Source organism: Eurypyga helias, unplaced genomic scaffold (genome assembly GCF_000690775.1).
Source record: "Eurypyga helias isolate BGI_N326 unplaced genomic scaffold, ASM69077v1 scaffold29488, whole genome shotgun sequence".
NCBI classification, from domain to species: Eukaryota; Metazoa; Chordata; class Aves; order Eurypygiformes; family Eurypygidae; genus Eurypyga; species Eurypyga helias.
The window spans coordinates 19524-37854 of record NW_010268031.1 but is presented as its reverse complement, the minus strand read 5'-3'; the positions used below and the strand labels follow the sequence as shown (position 1 = coordinate 37854).

The following is an 18331-nucleotide window of genomic DNA, read 5'->3' as shown; positions in this document are numbered from 1 at the left end:
CAGCAGGAAAGAGCATTTAGGAACTTGCTTCTCTTACCTCCAGCCTGGTTCTGTCTACATCTTTTAGTATTTTATTTCGCCCTCTGTTGGTCACCATGAGCATTTCATATGGAAAAATCTGTTAACAGTGTATAAAAGGGGGAAAAAAGAGATATATTTACATGCTAAAGCAACAAGAACACAATGTGTCTCAGTTTCATAACCACACAAACATTTAGATTATTTTTCAAAGGAAATCACAGCACTTTCTTCCCCTACAGCTGCAGGAAAGACAAGCCCAACCTGGACACAGCAATAACTTGTTTACTATCAAACTGCCTCATATTGTAGAGCCACTGTGTACTTGCTTTTTTATTTTGTGGTGCTTATAATACAGCTGACACTGGTCAGACAGGCCTCTCTAGTCCATATACCTTCTCATCCATCAATGTATCAGCTGAAGAGTTTACTAAGGTAAAGATGTTTGGCACTCCTTGGTCTAACTGGTGGTTGCCAAAGTGTGGTCAGTTCTAATGAAACAGACACTTAGAGAACTTTTAAAAATTAACCACGTGAAAGTACAACAGAAAGTACAACTCTTTTAGGCCTGTTTCCTCAGCAGACACTTCCATAAATGCCTGGAATGACTTAGGAGAGCTCATGTTCCATCTGTTAGAGCATCTCTGTAGCCCTTCTCATTGCACATCAGTGCAGAGCAGGAAAACAGCATTCCCAGTGAGGTCCTCATCCAACCCCTACTGAAGCCAATGAAGTTTTTCTGCAGACTTCAGTGAGGATTGGCTCAGCCTTTACTGTTACTTGTGGGTCTTGTTTTACTTGCCCGCTGGGAACAAGAGTGAGACCACCAAAACTCTCCTGGAGAGACAGCTAAGCCATTATCAAGCGCTATTTAACACCAGAAGAAATTCAGCCTAAGCAATGTCTGTGCAAACTAGGCAATTAAGTTAATTCCATTGTCAACAACTGCCCCAATGAACTTCTCAGAAATACAATAAATAAGATTCAGGCATCAATGAACACACCACGGAGTTTATTGTAAGTAATAATAATTTAAATAACGTGTGCTTACATACCAATTGTAAGATATGATTCTTAGGAGATTCTGACATTGTCACAATTTGTACAGTTAAGTCTATACTTGGAATTACATTGTTTATGTTTCATACTGGAAACAGCTACCATATACAGCATCATAGGAAACTAAAACGTGGCTTTTTATATTTAAACAGGCAGAGTTTAAGTCAAGATCTATGGTCTTAAGTACATTTTATATTTAGATATTCACAACAAGACATGTCTCAATATGGGGTGGCAGGATGCACAAATTCTGTCCTTTCTGGAGAACCATCTGGTAAGATTTGGTCATTCTTAAGTTTACTAATTTTCCCTTTTGACATGTTTCATGCTGACTCTGAGTTGGCTTCTTTTAATTTATCAGGTTTAAGTTAGTGTTGGACCATTGATATGAATAAAAATATTGCCAGTTCACAAGCTGCGGGTCTGGCATCACCTTTAGAAACATCAACAGTAAGTGGCCTATTATCTCATGAAAATGCCCATAAATTTGATCACTAATAATACTGACAGAATTTGTCACCCAAAATAACATTCCAAATCACTGGGTGCATCAAAAGCAATGGTGGCTGTAAGAATATCTATTGCACTGAAGGAGAAAATATTTGGAATAAAAAGTAGTATCTCAGGAGTTGGGGACATCCCCAAGGTCTTATTTATATAATATATAAAAACAGTTGTTAATATACATTGCACTGGGGTCTCAGCTTATAAAGCTAGGGTTATTGCCTTGTACGGTTTGCCAGGAGGTGACTTGGAAGCACAGGTAGTAATCTGGTTTGCAAAAAGAGCTCCTCTCTTAACTGCAGAAATGCTGATCCTTGTAACTTTGGCAAAATCATGATTTCTCAGAAGGTTTACCAGCCACAGACAAAGTTGTAAGATTTAAAACACAGCCCTGGATGAAGCCCCTGTGTATACTGCGTTTGTTTTTGACTCAGACATCTCTAGACATAGGTGCAAAAGCATTTTAATTTATATCTCAAATTATATTCAGCTGACGTTGCCTCTTTTCCCAATAAATCTCCTGAAAATTTTCTTATATAGGGAATTCAACACCACTGAAAGTTGTCACGCTAGCAGTGCTGTGAGCTAAGGAACAGACCCAGACAGACATGTAGGTATCTAACTTCCAATCTGAAACAAAGACCCATGTATGTCATTAATTTTTAAATCAAGACAGCCTCAACAGTGTGCGTCAGTTTTCTAACCTGACAGATCTAAGACTTCCTCATCGATTTTGGCCTGCTATTTTGGCTAGCAGAAGCTTGAACTAGCTATTGGGCATCTTCAGTATCTTTGTTTTGTCTCTGGAGAAGCCTCCTTAACCCAAGAGCACGCCTGGGCTGTCCTTGGCCTGCCTCGGTACTAACACCTGTAACAGGCGAAGTCCAGGACAAAGGGAGAGGTTTGGCACACAAGGAGCAGGGACTGAGGCGAGGTAAATAAAAACAAGGGTACGAAGACATTTCCTGAATTTTATCTGCATTTCACAGTCAACTCTTCACTGACTCGAAGGAAAGTGAACAATATCTGCACTTGCCTTTGGCTCCAACATGTTAGGCATAGATACTCCTCTGTCCATTCTCATTCCAGGGACATGACCATCCGGAAGGGACTGCATCAGATACAGGTATACACAAACACATAGGTTACACACACAGAGGGTAAAGGCACTCAAGTCGTGGTGAAAACAAAGGTGAATTTGCCCTGAGACTACCTTCAAGTCTTATCATATAGATCATTGCCATAGCTACTTTTTACAATTTCTGAGGGATCCTTCGATCCTCTCTGCCACCACAGCCTTCTGTCACTGCTAAGGCTGGCAATAGCTCCCCACTCAGCCTACCAACATCACTTCCCGGGTGGACCTGGGCGACCCCAAAAGAGTAGTGGGCCATTTCCCACCCAAGTGACCAAGTAGGGTTCTTCTCCGCACAAATATGCAGAAGCACTAATTTAGATCCCACCCAACAGCATACAAAGCACTCTTACACCTCTGGGCTCTCCTTCCTGTCACTTATCAACTGAGGGATTATTTTTTTTGTCTTTATGATGGGAAGTTTGTAGTATGAACACAAAAAGGGATAGGGTAAAAAGGGGCTGTTTTGACACAGGTACTGTTCCTAACGGAAAAACGTTATGAGCACAATACATGGACAACTCCTTTCTCCTCCCATAACCTTATTCTCTTTCCAACCATCATGATTTTTGACAAACCATTAACACAATTATCCAAGTAATTAAACCCTTTCTTAAATTGCCATTTCATACTGCGATTGTGTTGAGGAGCCAGCCAGACTCACACCATTGTGGAAAAAATCCTGCAGACAGGATTTGGAGTAAAAGGGTTTATATTTGCAAGCACACCTCTTAGTGCCTCATCTGTGATGGCATCACTGTAGAACTACTGATCACTCATCTTGTCTGGAGAGAAATTTCAGGGTAAAAATGAGGAGTCAAGGCTCCTGATATGGGAGAAAATCGCCTGCAGGACAGACTTTATGTCTGTGGGGTTGGTACTAGAGAGGCTGGAAATAAAACCACACTCAGCAGTCCAGAGAGGACTATTACAGATAACTCATACCAACAGACAGCGGATTTCACAGAGCGAGTGACAGAACTGGTGCGAGCTGTCTCAACCCAGCTCTGGGGCGGTAACAAGGAGGAACCTGAGGCTGTGCCTGGCTTTTGTTGGTAAGAGTCTACGTTGGTGATTATGCTTAAACATGCAGGAAAATCAAAGCTATTGTCTTAAGAAACCCTTCCCTGTAGCAGAAATTCAAACTTCATCAAGAAAGTAGATGCTTTTTGTTCTGTTGTCAGTTGACTGATGAAAACCCGTACTCTACCTGGAAATCTGAAAAGCAAAAGAGAAATCTCATCAGCCTTGGGGTGTGGAAGAACAGGAATCAACCACAGTCTGCCAGATAATCCTTGTGTCTTCTGGTCTACCTGATCTTTTCAAAATCCCACTTGATTCTTTAAGGCCAGCAACCTTCCTACTTTTGGATTTAGTATGTAGAGTCAAACACTCCAAACACTGCAGCCCTTTTCATTTTGAATAAGGTTCTCATTTTGGAAAGTCACTTTGGAAATATTAAGAGCCACAAAACCACAATCAAGTGAATAAATAGCCAACTAAAATTCAAATGTGTAGAGCAGGATTCAGCTCACCTAACCTCTGCCATCAGATTCCCTCATAGTATATGAAGAGACACAAGCACCAATGGAAGATGACTGACTGTCAGGTACCTAAGGTATCAGTCTCGCTGTGGAGTTAACTAGCCTCTCTCTCTCGGTTCAAACCATTTCAAAATACTAACTCTCAAACTTCCATAACTTTCCTAAATATTGTCTATTTTTATTAGGCAATGACTGATATTACATCTAGCTCAAAGTCATAATGAAAACCGTGAGCAGGAACAGGGATTAGAAGGCATTATCCTCCTTCCTTCACTGTGGTACATTCTTTCAGACAGCAGCGGATGGCAATTTTCAAAGAAAACACTGTAACAGAACTCAGTGCATATTCCTGATATTATACATGTTACCTGCTCTCCATTTGCAGCAATGCTAAAGCAGTTCCTTGGCATAAACCAGGATCAGCTCCACACAGCAGATTTAGCAGAATAACCCCAAATTTTTAATAGCTATTTGCAGAGTTTGAGTTAATCATTAAGTTTACCAGAAGTTAAAATATACTGAGCAAATATAGAGTAACCACATCCACAACCTTAAAATAAAACAGCACCAACGATCAAACTTCATAACATGTTCAGTAATGAAGTGGCATGTAGAAAGGCTCCACAGCCTTACCTCTAACACCGCCACTCACATCCCCGTAACTGTTGTACTGACCAAAATCTGTAGACACCGGCTGTAACAGGAGAAGAGGGACATGCACATAAATTCACAGTTCATGACTCCACAAGCAGGTTGGTATATGGTAAAAAACTGCTTTAAGCCTTTTCCCCCCCCCTCAATTTTCACAACGGTTCTTCCATTGCTTTCTTGCCTTTTTAACAACGTAGTTTGTGGGACAGGAAATTAGGTATTGTCTGACTTCAGATGGTCTCGTAAGGAAGCCTGACCAAACTGAAAATCCAATACAGTTGATAGGAAAATAAATATCATGGGTAATTAAAGCCACCTTTCGCTTCCCAAAATTGCCATTTCCTTACCCTGTGAAGTCCATTTTTTCCATAGCCGGGGAGAGAAGAGGTTTTGGACGCTGAAGCATGTGCTGTTGAATGAGGAAGGGAAAAAATCTTTTAGTGGAAAAATCCCATGGAAACTCAAAAACTATACTCGGTAGTCACCGAATATTTTACCTCACTCCTTATCTTTATTAGAAAACCTCTCTCCTCAAAATTGCCTGAAAATCCTCAACCTCATATTTCTTCAAATTAAAAAACAACCACAACACTCTGCCCCTCACCAAAATCAGTTAAGAATTAGGCCACTCTTTCAGGGGAAAACCACATACACACATATCAAGCAGTCCTCCCAGTGGTCTTTCTTCTGGGAGACTGCTTGGTACGTGTATATGTGGTGTTCATTATTCACTGTTCATTATTAGCTTTATGGCCTATGCGAGTTACCTGGAGAATCGTAACGACTGCCAGAAAGGGCTGACCTATCGCGACTCTCCCTTTCCATCTCTTCTTTCAGTATCAATTGTCCCAGACCAGAGTTGAGCCCGAAATGGCAATTAAAAAAAAAAAAAAATCAGTAAAATAAAGCTGATGAAGGCATTATTAGAAACTGCTTACAGAAAACAAAAGGGGACTTTTGGATGGTGTTCAGAAACAGCATGAAGACAAGCTTATAACCACCTTCATGAGCTGCTCCTCCTGCAGTTGCCGGCGTCTCAGAAGCTCCTCGTCATCTTCCTCTCTTCCACTTGATCTGCGTCTCATGTCAGCTCCTGCTTCCATAAAACCACAATACAGGAAGAGCTTTGTGTATCGGTTCAACTGCAGCTTGAAGATTTCATGCTAGAAAGTACTGGTCAGTTTGATTTACTGAATAAACAAAGCAGTGTTTTCTTGCAGACTCAAAAGACTCTTTCAAAAGTCACCCTTCATAAAACTCAGTGAGATAGCCTGCCCGATGACTATCAGGCTTCTTATAAAATTAACAAGAAGTTAAACTGCACGTGGGTTCCCAACCAAGCAACGGTCCTGGATACAAAAGCCATAAATTAATGTAATAGGAAAAATGAGCTCAGACTGCTAGCTCTGGACACGCAGCGTTTAATGGCACCAGTAACTTCACCCGTGGTTGAAAAGAGAAAATGTGATTTACATTTATACTTTTATCTAGACTCAGAAAAGCGAATCTGAATTAACACTTCAAATGAAAAATTAAACTACATTAATCTCCTAAATAGGCACACTCATATTTGGAACAAACAAGTCATTATGTTTAGTCTAAAATGAAGCAAAATAATTTGTATTCTACATTACTTCCTTACTTTTTACTGAATTATCTTTATTTTCTTGAATAGTCTTAAGAAATGCTCCATTTTGGACATCATTCCATGAATACACAAAATATGATGACATTGCTGCAAGCATTTAGACAGCAGTTGTACTTGTTTCTGCACAGGCAATATCCTGATACAGTTATTCACTGATCTTATGCTAGACAAACTCAGTGTTTTATCTGAATGAAGACTACATTTTGCAACTAAAGTATCAGAAAGTTTTTTTATCAATTAAACATTTTGTACCACAGCGATAAATTGATGCTAATATGGAGAGAGACAAAGACATATGGAGAAATTATTTGTTTGCATTTAAATAATTGATTATTTTCTTTCATGTCTCAGGCTTTCACAAGACTCATTTTTTGGACAGCTGAGCTCCTTCCAGCTCTGTAAGCAAAATAACACTTAGAAAATCAGACAGGGCTAAAAACCTGAGACTCGTGGGTTTGTTTTTTAGTAAGTAATTTTGCATGATGTCTTTTTATTTCTGAATAAAATACGTCCACGAGCACATTTTTGGTTTCCCAACAGCCTGGTTCAGTTTCTCAGGTGTAAGAAAATCACCTGATAACCAATATACAGAGGAGTTTTACCAGGAACTGAGAGTCCAGATGTCCAACAGAGGCTTCACCTCAGAGATACAGCACAGTAATGCTGGAGTTATCACAAGTGTTGTCAGCAGAGTTCCAACTTTCAATATTATCACTGTAACATTTGTCAGGTTGCAATCCTACAAAGGACTTTTTCACAAAACTGCATATACAGCCCCTTCAACTAGTCATGGAGCTCTCTCACCCCGTGTCTCCTCTCCCAGCACTTCTGCGAAAATCCCATTGTGCTGAAAACCCTACACAGAAACCTGAAACAGTCAACACCATCGGTGTTTCAGACATGATTTCATAAATGAACTGGGCTAGATAGCTTATTTTATGCTCTGGGGGACAATAAAAATTAACAGAGGGAAAAAAAAAAAGAGAACAAAAAATTAAAAATGATCATGCTCATGATTTAAAGAAAAGAAAATGAGATCCATTTGTTTCTGTGCAACAACACAGAAGAAAAATACAAAATCTGTAGAAACAGTAACACTGAAAATCAGGACTTTTCACTAGTCTACATCAGTTATTGCTTCTTGCCATGCAAACAGTCATGTGGTTGGAAGCAATCATATTTTCTGTGGAGTATTTGCTATTTGCTTAGGACTAAAAGATTAAATAAACAATAACTGAAAGAAGTCAGGCTTGTGTGACGCACCACATTTTTGAAGGTACTGCACGGAAGTTCACATAATTTGTCTAAGGGTTAGTACCTGTGTGATCAATTCCAAAGTCCTTTAGCAAAACCGCTCCTACTCAGCGCTGTTCAGTATTTTTAAATTCACGGACACTTGGAGGTCTCACTTGTGGTGAATACCTGGAGTGGACACAATCTTCACTACCCATTTTTACAGCTCCAGGATTAACCTACTTTGGTTACCGGTACCTTTTAAGCCGCATCGCTTGTATCATTTTGCTTTGCATACCTATGGCAGCAAGGGAGGGAGGACCTGGCCAGTGGTCCGTCTCAATCTTTGGTATCTCGTTGGGTGCTGGTGCATGGGCTGCTGGGAACTTGGAGGACTTGATGATATCCTCGGAGGACTTGCTCTGTGCTGCCAAAGCAGCTGCATCTAGACAGCAATCAGGGAACTTAGCTTTGTAATCGTCGGTATCAATATAAAGGTCTTGTTATTCTGGCAAAATTATATACTTTACAAAGAAATTAATTTCCAAAAGCAAACACATTCATGTTTTGCTTTTCTAATTGCAATTTGAAGCAAAGTAGTGACTTTCTCTTGCCAAGAGAATGGAATCAAACCTTCCTCTCCTCCCTCATCCCCACAGCCAAATTACCCCAAATAAGCTTTGGATTTTACTAGGGTTGCACAGTGTTACAATGATGAGGCAAGAGTAAGAAAATTCAATCTAACAGTATTTGCCAACATTTCTTAAGGACAGGTGATTATTAACGAAGATGAAACCAGATTTTTGTACTGATCTGTCTTCCCTCTAGGGCAAGAAAACAAACAGTACAGAGGAACAGCACTAATTTTAACTTTATCGATGCTAATTATTTCCTATGTTTTGGTGAAAAGCTGCAAAACAACAACAACCACAAAAAAGAAATTTGAAACAAATAAGTTTGTTTGTTTAACCAGTGGATTTTTTCTGCTGCATGCCCTTGTTTAGTAGCATGCAGGAGTAGTAAAAGCAGATGTGACTTTATTAATAAACACTAAACTCCATTCAGATCAATTTGGCAGGGAAAGGCACTTGGAATGAAATGAACCTCACCAATAAAATATCGTAGCAGTGGGGCATCCGCTTAAGATTCCAATGTAAGCCAAAGTCTCTTAAAAGCATGTGAGGATGTGCATTATGGCTTTCACTTCTTGATGTTAAAAAAAAACTCCAACAGGATTCGGGTTACATCAAAACCAGTCTTAACGGCCTCTTCTCTGCAAACTGTTAGCTCTAACCACACTCTCTTATATGAAGCTGTTGTGTCAGAAACAAGGATTCTGGACCTTGTTTTCCTTTTCTCTTAATGAAGTGAAGCACTGTGTTGCTCATCCAACACGTTCAGGGTCGTTTAGGAACACCAGTATTACATATCATTGGGAATCCCAAGCATTTTGTGATTGGAAAACTCTAAGCATAGCTGCAGGTATGGAGGAAGCTGGTCAGAGTTTACAAAAGCATGACTTCAAACAGTACTTACGTATTAGAATTGGTGATGTCAGTGGTTAAACATTCACATGTTAATGGGAGGTGAGGAGATACATTAAAACCATAAAAATAAAAATAAAACAATGTTAAGACTTTTTCCAAAATGAGCACATGATTTGAAACTTAAAAAAAGAAAGAGGGAAAAACCCTGATGTAATACCACAGTGGTCTTACTTGCTGACTACAGAATAGACTCACGGGGTCTCCTAATCATCTCAGCTCAATGGCTCTCAGCTAATTGTTCATCCAGCTGCTTAACCCTAAACACATTTCATTGGATAAAGGGTCTGCAAAGGGATGCAAACTCAAAGCCTTTAAGAAGCAGAGTTGTCCATCTTTCACCGCACTACATAAAAATCATCTCCAGTTCAACGTTTTCTATTCAAAGCAGAAGGGAAGAGCGAACCCTCTCCCTTATAAACAGGACCTTGCTCTGCAGTACTGGCGAGGCAGTGGGTTTCTGCCACCACTGTTGTTTCAGGCTTGCTATAACGATGCCTACACCAAAAAGATTAGAGCACTGACACTGCTGTCCAACTCTGAATCCAACCACCTGGAAATACCAGTACAGCGTGCTCCCTGAGCTGTATCACAGGGCTTGAGAATCACATCAGCCCTGCCTGTGAAAAGTCACCTCTGTTGTCTTCAGTAATTAAAGATACTTGATAAAGCCACTGCTACATTTAGAATTCCAGTCTGATACTAACATCTCCACCTCTGCTGTTGAAATAAACTGTACTTTATCGGTTTAAAATAAGGATATTCCATGAAGTCCCTGTGAGAGAACAGTCAGTTGTTAATCCACTTTAACATGATCAGTACCTGTATTCTGAAAATATAAACTTAAAGAAGTAAAACACAGGAAGGCACCATAATTCTAAAGAGACAGCAGAATCCTAGTTAAGGGCAATTTTGCCATTAATATCACCATGGCCAAGATTTAAACCATACGATCCAAATGAAACAGCATGCTTTAAAACATAATCACTCAGCAGCGCATGTAATAACAGCTGTTTAAAGCTTGGATGACATTTTTATTGCTTACAAAGTAAACACCGAATGCTTTTCACTAGTCTGCATGCTTTTTAGTCTAATTGACACTCCGGTTTTGAGATAGGAAAGGGAAAGATCATTTACCATGTTGTTTGTAGATTGGTGGTTTTCTGTAAATGTTGACACCTTGATCTGTGAAATTGAGAAACAGAAAAACGTGACTATGAAAGCTACTTCAGTTGTAGAACTCCGACACTAAGCCAACAGACAGACCAAATCAAGGATGTAGCACAAGAAAAAGCCAGAAAGCTGTTTCTAGTATTATACAAAATCAGATTATTTAAAGAAAAGAAAACATAAGAAGAAGTGAGAAGTCAAAGACATGTGGTATGGAGTCCTTTGGAGCGGATTCTGTAACATGTGGATGCATCCAAGTCATGAACATTTTAAACATTCAGAAGATTATCAGTGGGACAAAACTTAGAGAAGAAATGCAAACAAGCAAGACATTTCAATGGTGACAACACAAGTCATTTGGGGAAAGCTACCCCAAATAACTTTGGTGGAAAATTGTACTTCAGTCATAACAGCTCAATTTTCTTTCCAACTGGCTGGCTGGATTGAGCAGAGGAGAATGCAGTGAGCCTACAATTCACTTCAAAATCCAGAGAACAAAACGGCTGCCTAATACACTGTTTTAACAGCCAACAGCAGCTACACCTCAGCGAGTCAAAAGGATATTCTGTGCAGTGTTAACGGATATACTACTAAATCTCAAACGACAAGAAGAGATTTTATTTCTTTTTTTGTAATTTTTTTATGCAAGGCCCACCACATTGCACATTATCAATCTAAATCAGAATACAGACACTTCCTGGAACTCTAATGCAGTATATTCACAGCATGTCTAAAATACATATTGTTACAAAGAATGATCTAAGACAGGAACCAGTTTTTTCTAAGCTACCTACCCACCCAAGCCAACACTTCATGTATTTGGCACAGCTACAAATACAAAAGTTAATCCAAAATCAATACTACAGTGCAAAATCTGTCAAAATCTTATTTGAAGGCCCAAATAAGCTACTGGGAACTAGAAAATTGATGTCAGAAAGCCATTTGGATACTTCATACTGCCTGCCAAATGTTTTTGGTTACATTAAAATGGAAGATGAAAATGCACCTTCGAAACACACGCAGTGTGTCGCAGATCCAATTCAAGTGCTAGAGCAGACAACTCAGCCTTTGCCATTAAGGAAAGCTAACCCTAAAAATCTGCTGAAGCAGAGGCAAATCTTACTCTGCAGAGCCCTACACCCTTGACTGAACAGGCAAATTCACTGCATGCAAAGACACTGAGGTATGTCATTCTTGTTAGCGACCGGTTATGGCTACTTGACCAGCAAACAGGTATAAACGTTACAAGGGTAGCCACGCAGTCCGTTTGCGCACACCTATACCAGAAAGCTGGAAGGAGGATGGGGACACAGCTCCTTCTGTGCCTGCACGGTGCCAGCTGAAGAGGACCGCTCTCCCACCACGCCAGAGATGATTACTCGGAGCTATTCATGCAAGTGCACTTTAGCTTACGCAGGTCAGCCGAGGCAGGTAAAACAGCCCACCTTAGCCAGTCCAGGTCACACTGACTCAAGGGGAGGTTCCCACAGCTTATCTGCCCGACGTGAGGAAAGCAGGGATAGCAGTAGCCCCTGGCAGTGTGAAGGGATACTAGGCTAAGGAGACCCTAAAGAGCAACTGGATGTAATAAAGGCTTTCAGCTAGCACTGATGCAGTCAGGAGATGCATGCCCACAACCCTAGGGACATACACCCTCCTCCCATCAAAATCCAAGACAAACCATGTCTCAAAAGCTGCAAGAACTGTGCAGCTCGCTTGAAAACTGAGACTGCCCCTTCTCGAGAGGCCATCCTAAGGTGTGCATATCCCTGTGGAACTGCAGGTCTCTCCGAGGACAAGAAGCCAGTGCACAAAACAAGTAACGAAACATCCAGCATCTGCTTTAAAAAAACCAGAACACTAAACTGGAACTGTTGGGTTCAAAACTGAAATAAGTCACATCAATCTGAATGAACAACACACGCAACGGCTGACTGCTCAGCTCCTTTCTGCACGCTGCTCTGAATCTAAACCAACTCCTCCAAAGGTTACGCCAGTGCTCAGCTGGTGTAACTGGGAGACCAATCAAGCCCTACACAGCTCATATCCAGCTCACAGCCATCAACAGACCCTGAAAAACAAGTCACTCAAACAGTGAAACACCTGAACAACAATACGTAAAACCCACAAAGAACCCCCCCTCCACTTCTTGAGTCACTACTCCTCAGCAAGCCTGGGAGCAGGCAGTTCCACACCCTGCGGGCTCACCCCCTGGTAAACAGCGTGAAACGATGGAGACAAGACAAAAGTTACAAAGGCTACATTCTACACTGTGACAGGACACCGAGACACACACAGTGCCAGCTCCTACCTGGAACATGGAAATGTTTAGGGGCCTGAGCGTAAGTTGGAGTGAGAGGGCGGCTGTCGGGCCGGTAAGGGACAGGGGAGTTCCGACCGCTGGACGGCTCATTGCCTCCAATGAAAGAATGGAGAAAACAAAATGAGAAGAGGGAGAGCAATTAAAAAAAAAAAAAAAGCAAGCCCAATCAAACCCAAAGAAAATCGGTGGAATCAAAACCTCCAGGGAGAAAAGAAGTTGAACCAAATATATAAATACAAACAATAGCGAGAACTGGTAGCCCTGGTGACTTTTTTTTTTTTTTTCTCTGATATTCCTGCAGAGACAAAAATTCATGTTCAGGCTGGAGGTGAAGTTTGAGCAGCTCAGACTCATTCTGACGGCATGCAGGCGGCAGCTTTGTGCTCGCAGCTGGTGACTGGATGGGTAGCGTGGAAAAGAAGAATGGAAAGTTACTTGGCAATGATTTAGTACGGAGATCAATATTTGGAGTTAGAAGTTGCAGGCACAGAGCACAGCAGTTGATATGCAAACTCAAGTGAAACCAACTCCCAAGCAGACAGAAGCAGATGCTGGCAGTTACCACAGTTCCCTAAACCAGAAGCATAGAGAAGCTAGAGATGGAGAATAGCTGTTAGGTCACTCGGCCCATATCAGAAGGCATAACTTCTTTCACTGGTTTAGCTCTCTGGTAGGAAATTTTTAATACAACAAAATAATTTGTAAAGCAATGCAGCCCACCTGGTGGCTGCAACCATATCATTGGTTCTACCCCAAATCACCGTTGATGCCAAATTTGGCTCTGATGCCAATACTTCACCACTGCTGATTTACCAAATCTGAATGTAACGTCTAAAAACTGAAGTTCCATTTTGTGCACACTGTTTGTTCCACTTGCAGGATTACTCTTACCAGGACTATTTCTTTGCCTCCTAACAATCCACCACAGCGATTCAACAGCCCTGAGATTTCCCGTGTCTATCAGGGTGAGAGGGCTGTTGCAGAACCATGCTGGCTGATCCCCAAGCATCAAAACTTAGCAGCCAGATATCCGAACACACGACTGTGTCTAACATAAAAGAATGTTGCTGCCTTTTACTTTGTGCCATTTCTCACACTAGTGCAAACACGCACAAGCAAAAACCCTCTGTATGGGTGCTTATTTTATATGGGTGTGGGTGACCACAACGGTGAGAAGTAGGGAAGCATCACACCCCTTCTAGTTTTCAGGTATGCACAAGGGCTTAAATAAAACCTAGGAAAGCCGATTAACAAACCAAGAAAAAAAAAAAAGGCAGGGAGACACAAGTACAGGAAGGCTATAAAATACAAAGAAAACCCCAAACCTGCAGACCTCCTTTCAGTTACAGGCTTTCTCTTTAACTTGACCAGTTGTCTCCTAATCTAAAAGGCACCAGAAAGGTGAAAAAAAATTGCTCTTTACAAACCTCGCTGAGAGATGTGCTGCAGAGGCCGCTGCTCCGACGCAAGTGGATCCATCTGCACGTTTTAAAAATTACATGCACAGTTCAGGGGCCTTGACTGTACAAAATTTATCCAGAAGAATGCACGTGCAAAAGTTCTATATTTACTACTTGGATATTTCATCCCTGAATGATTTAATGTACATGATATCCCCCAAATGTGATGTTCTTTCAACCACATGAATTGATGGTGGTTTTCTATTTTGGGTGCAGTGATGCTGTGCTTCTGGCCAGGTAACAGCACGCGCTGGGTTTACTAAGTCTGAGCAGCAGTATGAACGATTATTTGAAATAACACTGTCACATCTCAGCGTATGGTTCTTTACTTGGCAATTCCAATATTGTGTTGAAATACCGTGACGGTGAATCACCTATCTTGGTTAAGCTGATTTTACTGAGTTCTTTTGTTTCTACTGAGAAATGATGCAGCAAAATCATTGTTCTATCGGGAAAAAAACATCAATGTTGAGATGGCCTCAAGATATAATTAATTCTAAAATGTATAACCTTTATAGAGGTCTGTCATTCAGCCTTCCTGCTTCCACTAGTAGTTAATATATTCAATGAAAGGGAAGAATCAAAAGGGATTTATTGACCTGTGGACTGTCATAACAAAGGAGTCACAAGGATATTTTACCTGTTGGGAACTGAGAGTTAAAACTGGTGATAGTGAGCATGTTCAATTTACACCACCTCTATCACCAATATTACAAATGCAGGGAAGAAACCCTTCTTATACCCTGCTCTTTATCTCAACCAGACACAACTAAGTATGCTCACATCCATAAAAGTATGCTGGCTAATCCTGTGCTAATCTGGTCCATGGAGTGTTTGTAGAGAGTTGGTAATGTTGTACAGTGCCTATGGCACAAGGCAGACAATAGCGTGGTATCATCCTGCACGTGTTGCTTTACAGATGTCTTTGCTGGCTTGTATTTCCTGGGGTTTCTGTGCAGCCTCTCTCTTACCAATGACTCCCACTTGTACTGAGAAATGATTTTCCTTCATACTTTCTTGGATAGCAGCCTTATGACCTCCAACCACTGCAGGAGGGAATGGTACATCTACTTAGGTTCTCATTAAATCATCCCTGATGAGCCCACTCTAACAACAAGGCTTAAGTGCTTCAGATGCTGCTGTAAAATCACCCACAATGTATGAAAGCAGTGCCAACATCCGTGGAACGTGCGTATGCATACAGGTAGCAGAGCTGCCAGCCTGCCTGTGCCTGCCTCCCAGGACCTGATGGCCAGCCTGCTCCCAGCTTTACACAAAAGCAGGGGGTCTGCATGCTCTGAATTTGGGTTCCTTGCTGTGCCTGCACAGGAAAGCCGCTCTTTCTATCTCCGCTACACCGTAACTAGTGTTAAATCCAAAAAGCATCAAGAGTACTCCAGTTCACCAGCACTGCAGGAAAAAACTAGCTCCCACACCCCTGGCATGAAGTTGAATGCATGTGTGTAGGTGGGCTGGGGATGTTAAGAGATAAAGAAGTAGGTTTAATATAAAAATCAATCACTCGAGCACAGCCGCCTCAGAAATGAAATTCAGAGGCTTTTTTTCTTTCCTTCTGTTGGCTCCATCAGGCAGTTCCCATTTTCTACAGGTCGGTTTGTTAAGCAGGTTCCCCTAGCAGTCAGGAATATAACTGCTTGCCTATACAAAGCAGAGTGTAATGCAGGTTCCTGCTGCCTTCTGAAGCGCTCACCACCGGGCTGGCTTCCTGTGTGATTCACAGGCTAAGTTCACAGTATCAGGCCTAAAAACCCATATGCAACCAACACTGAGCCTTCTGTCAACTTGCGATTTCGCTGCTGTATGTCTGAAGAGACATAGGAAAAAGAGCTCAACAGCACCTGAAACCCTGTGTCCTCTCCAGGTTCTGTCAAAACAGAATCCATCATCTTGTCAGATATGCAGCTCCTATTTCCAGCACTAAACTGAAAGTCACGAAACAGTCAAAGCCCTGCTGTTCTCCAGAGCGGAGATTTCTGCTGCATCCACAAAATCCTGCAAATAGTTGTCACACACAGAGAGCATTTGATTTCAGAGATCTGCCCCAGGGAAGGAAAGCAGGAACCTGTGAAAGCCAAGGCCAAAATCACTATGAAGGTGAGTAATTCCTTATGGGAAGGTCTGTGAGCTGAGGAATACACATTATTTTGGAGATCTTTCTATATGTAAATCTTGTGGGGGCTTTGCAATATTCTTGAATGCCTCTGAAAAATTCTAGGCATGCGAGATGAAATCCTGGCTCTCAATGGGAGTTTTGTCTCCGATTTCAGTAGGGTGAGGGTTTCTTTCATTCATGGACTTGTTTTGATTCTTTCATAGCAAATACAGTACGTTATTGAGACAAGACCAAATTCAACAGAGTCCAAATGAGATTAAATGAAGTCTAAACTGACGCATATTACACCCTCTTCCAGCTTGTCCAACACATCAGTGACATTAACAAACTCTCACTAAGGATTTCTGAGGCACGTTCAGTCCTCAAAGTTCTTTACATTTACCTGGCCTTCTCAACAAGGCTCGAGCATTACGCTTGTTTAAGCATTTTGCTGTACGCAAACACACTGAAACTGGTCTAAATGTCTACTTTTCTGGCTTGAAACGACACAGGCGTAAGGTGTCGTATGCCACTTTCACTGCGCTGTTTGAAAATCATGCTCCTTTACCTAAAGAAAAAAAAAACAACAAAATTATAGCTTTATGAGATTTTTCTTACAACCTTACATCAAGTTCATCTTCCTGCTAAAAGTACAAGTGTCTCTGAGAAATGCCAACCAAGTACAAATGAGATCACAGGATGCCTCTTCTTTGAATCACTGCAAATTTATCTGTCGCATCCAATTAACCCCCAGAGTGCCGTAGCCTCATTTCAGATACATTCACAAGGGTCTAATTCCCTAGCAGACATAAAACTGCTACTCTCAAGGGTAAAATAATGCAGTTCTTTAAACTTTGAAAACAGACAACTAGACTATCCAAGTCAATCCCCCATGGATGAGAGTATCAGGGAGTTGCATTAGGTGCAGCCAGTGCCAGACTAATCTCTCTGCTGCACAGATGTAGGAAGGGGGTACTCGGACACAAGTGGTATGCAAGGGGGATAAATGAAGAACCGAGTGGGAAACGCAGATCAACCTCATCAGCTGACAACAAAATATCCATTTATGAACATGAAGTAGTGAAGAGGGTGGACAATATAGTACAGCTGGACTTAACACTACTCCAATGTTCCCCCCCCCCCGTTATATACTGGGCAACCTATATCATAGAATGGTTTGGGTTTGAAGGGACCTTAAAGATCATCTAGTTCCAACCCTCCTGCCATGGGGGGGTCAAGCCATATGATCTCTTCCTATGAAAACACTTGCACTCACAAGCAGAAAGGTTTATTTTTCAAAAACATCACCAGTCCCTATCATCTTGTCTTTCTTCAAGTGCACGTGCACTGTTAGTACACACATGTGTATATACACTACGTCTATGTTCGAGCACAGGTGATTAAGAACTGTCTTCCATCTCACTCCTTTTACAGGACAAGCCAGAGCTTGCTCTGACTGTGAGCACTTTGTTCATCACTTAACATGCTGGAAAAAATACGAGGTCTTCAGGCTCTATGACCTTTTGTACCTTTCAGTATTCTGTAGTAATGGGAAGACAAAACTTTCCCTAAGTTGTTTCAACAGCTACTTCTCTTCACCTCAAAAAAGTCAGAGAAATTAGATAAAAGTCATCCCTATTTAAGTATAACATATTATTGTACCTTTGCCTGGCATATGGAAGGGCACTCAGGCACACCGACACTGAACAAATCATTACCAAATCCTTCTATTTCACAGTGTTAATACATTAACAGCCATAACTTTTTCACTACGAGATTTGGAATTATTTGGTGATCCTTCCCTGAAGCATCTGTAGTATCTCCTACATCACCCATCCCACTTGGACTTACCAATTCAATTCCCTGTAGGTCTATTCAAGCACCTAATGTCTCTGCTTAGCAATTTTAGCTGCAGCGCTCCTTCTGCTG

The 18331-nt window shown here is 41.3% G+C and overlaps 1 protein-coding gene across 1 annotated transcript in view; it reads right to left on the bottom strand.

Annotated features, from left to right (window-relative positions):
• The window catches only part of ABLIM1 (actin binding LIM protein 1), a gene marked incomplete at its 5' end in the record, with an annotated part of 32940 nt that overhangs the window by 1373 nt on the left and 13236 nt on the right, over nt 1–18331 (bottom strand). Inside the window, 10 exons of the mRNA XM_010157628.1 lie at nt 38–118; nt 2618–2692; nt 3927–3934; nt 4894–4954; nt 5259–5320; nt 5679–5776; nt 5914–6004; nt 8091–8231; nt 10474–10521; nt 12818–12922. Coding sequence (XP_010155930.1) covers nt 38–118; nt 2618–2692; nt 3927–3934; nt 4894–4954; nt 5259–5320; nt 5679–5776; nt 5914–6004; nt 8091–8231; nt 10474–10521; nt 12818–12922 — 770 coding nt within the window. The remainder of the gene's footprint in view (nt 1–37; nt 119–2617; nt 2693–3926; nt 3935–4893; nt 4955–5258; nt 5321–5678; nt 5777–5913; nt 6005–8090; nt 8232–10473; nt 10522–12817; nt 12923–18331) is intronic.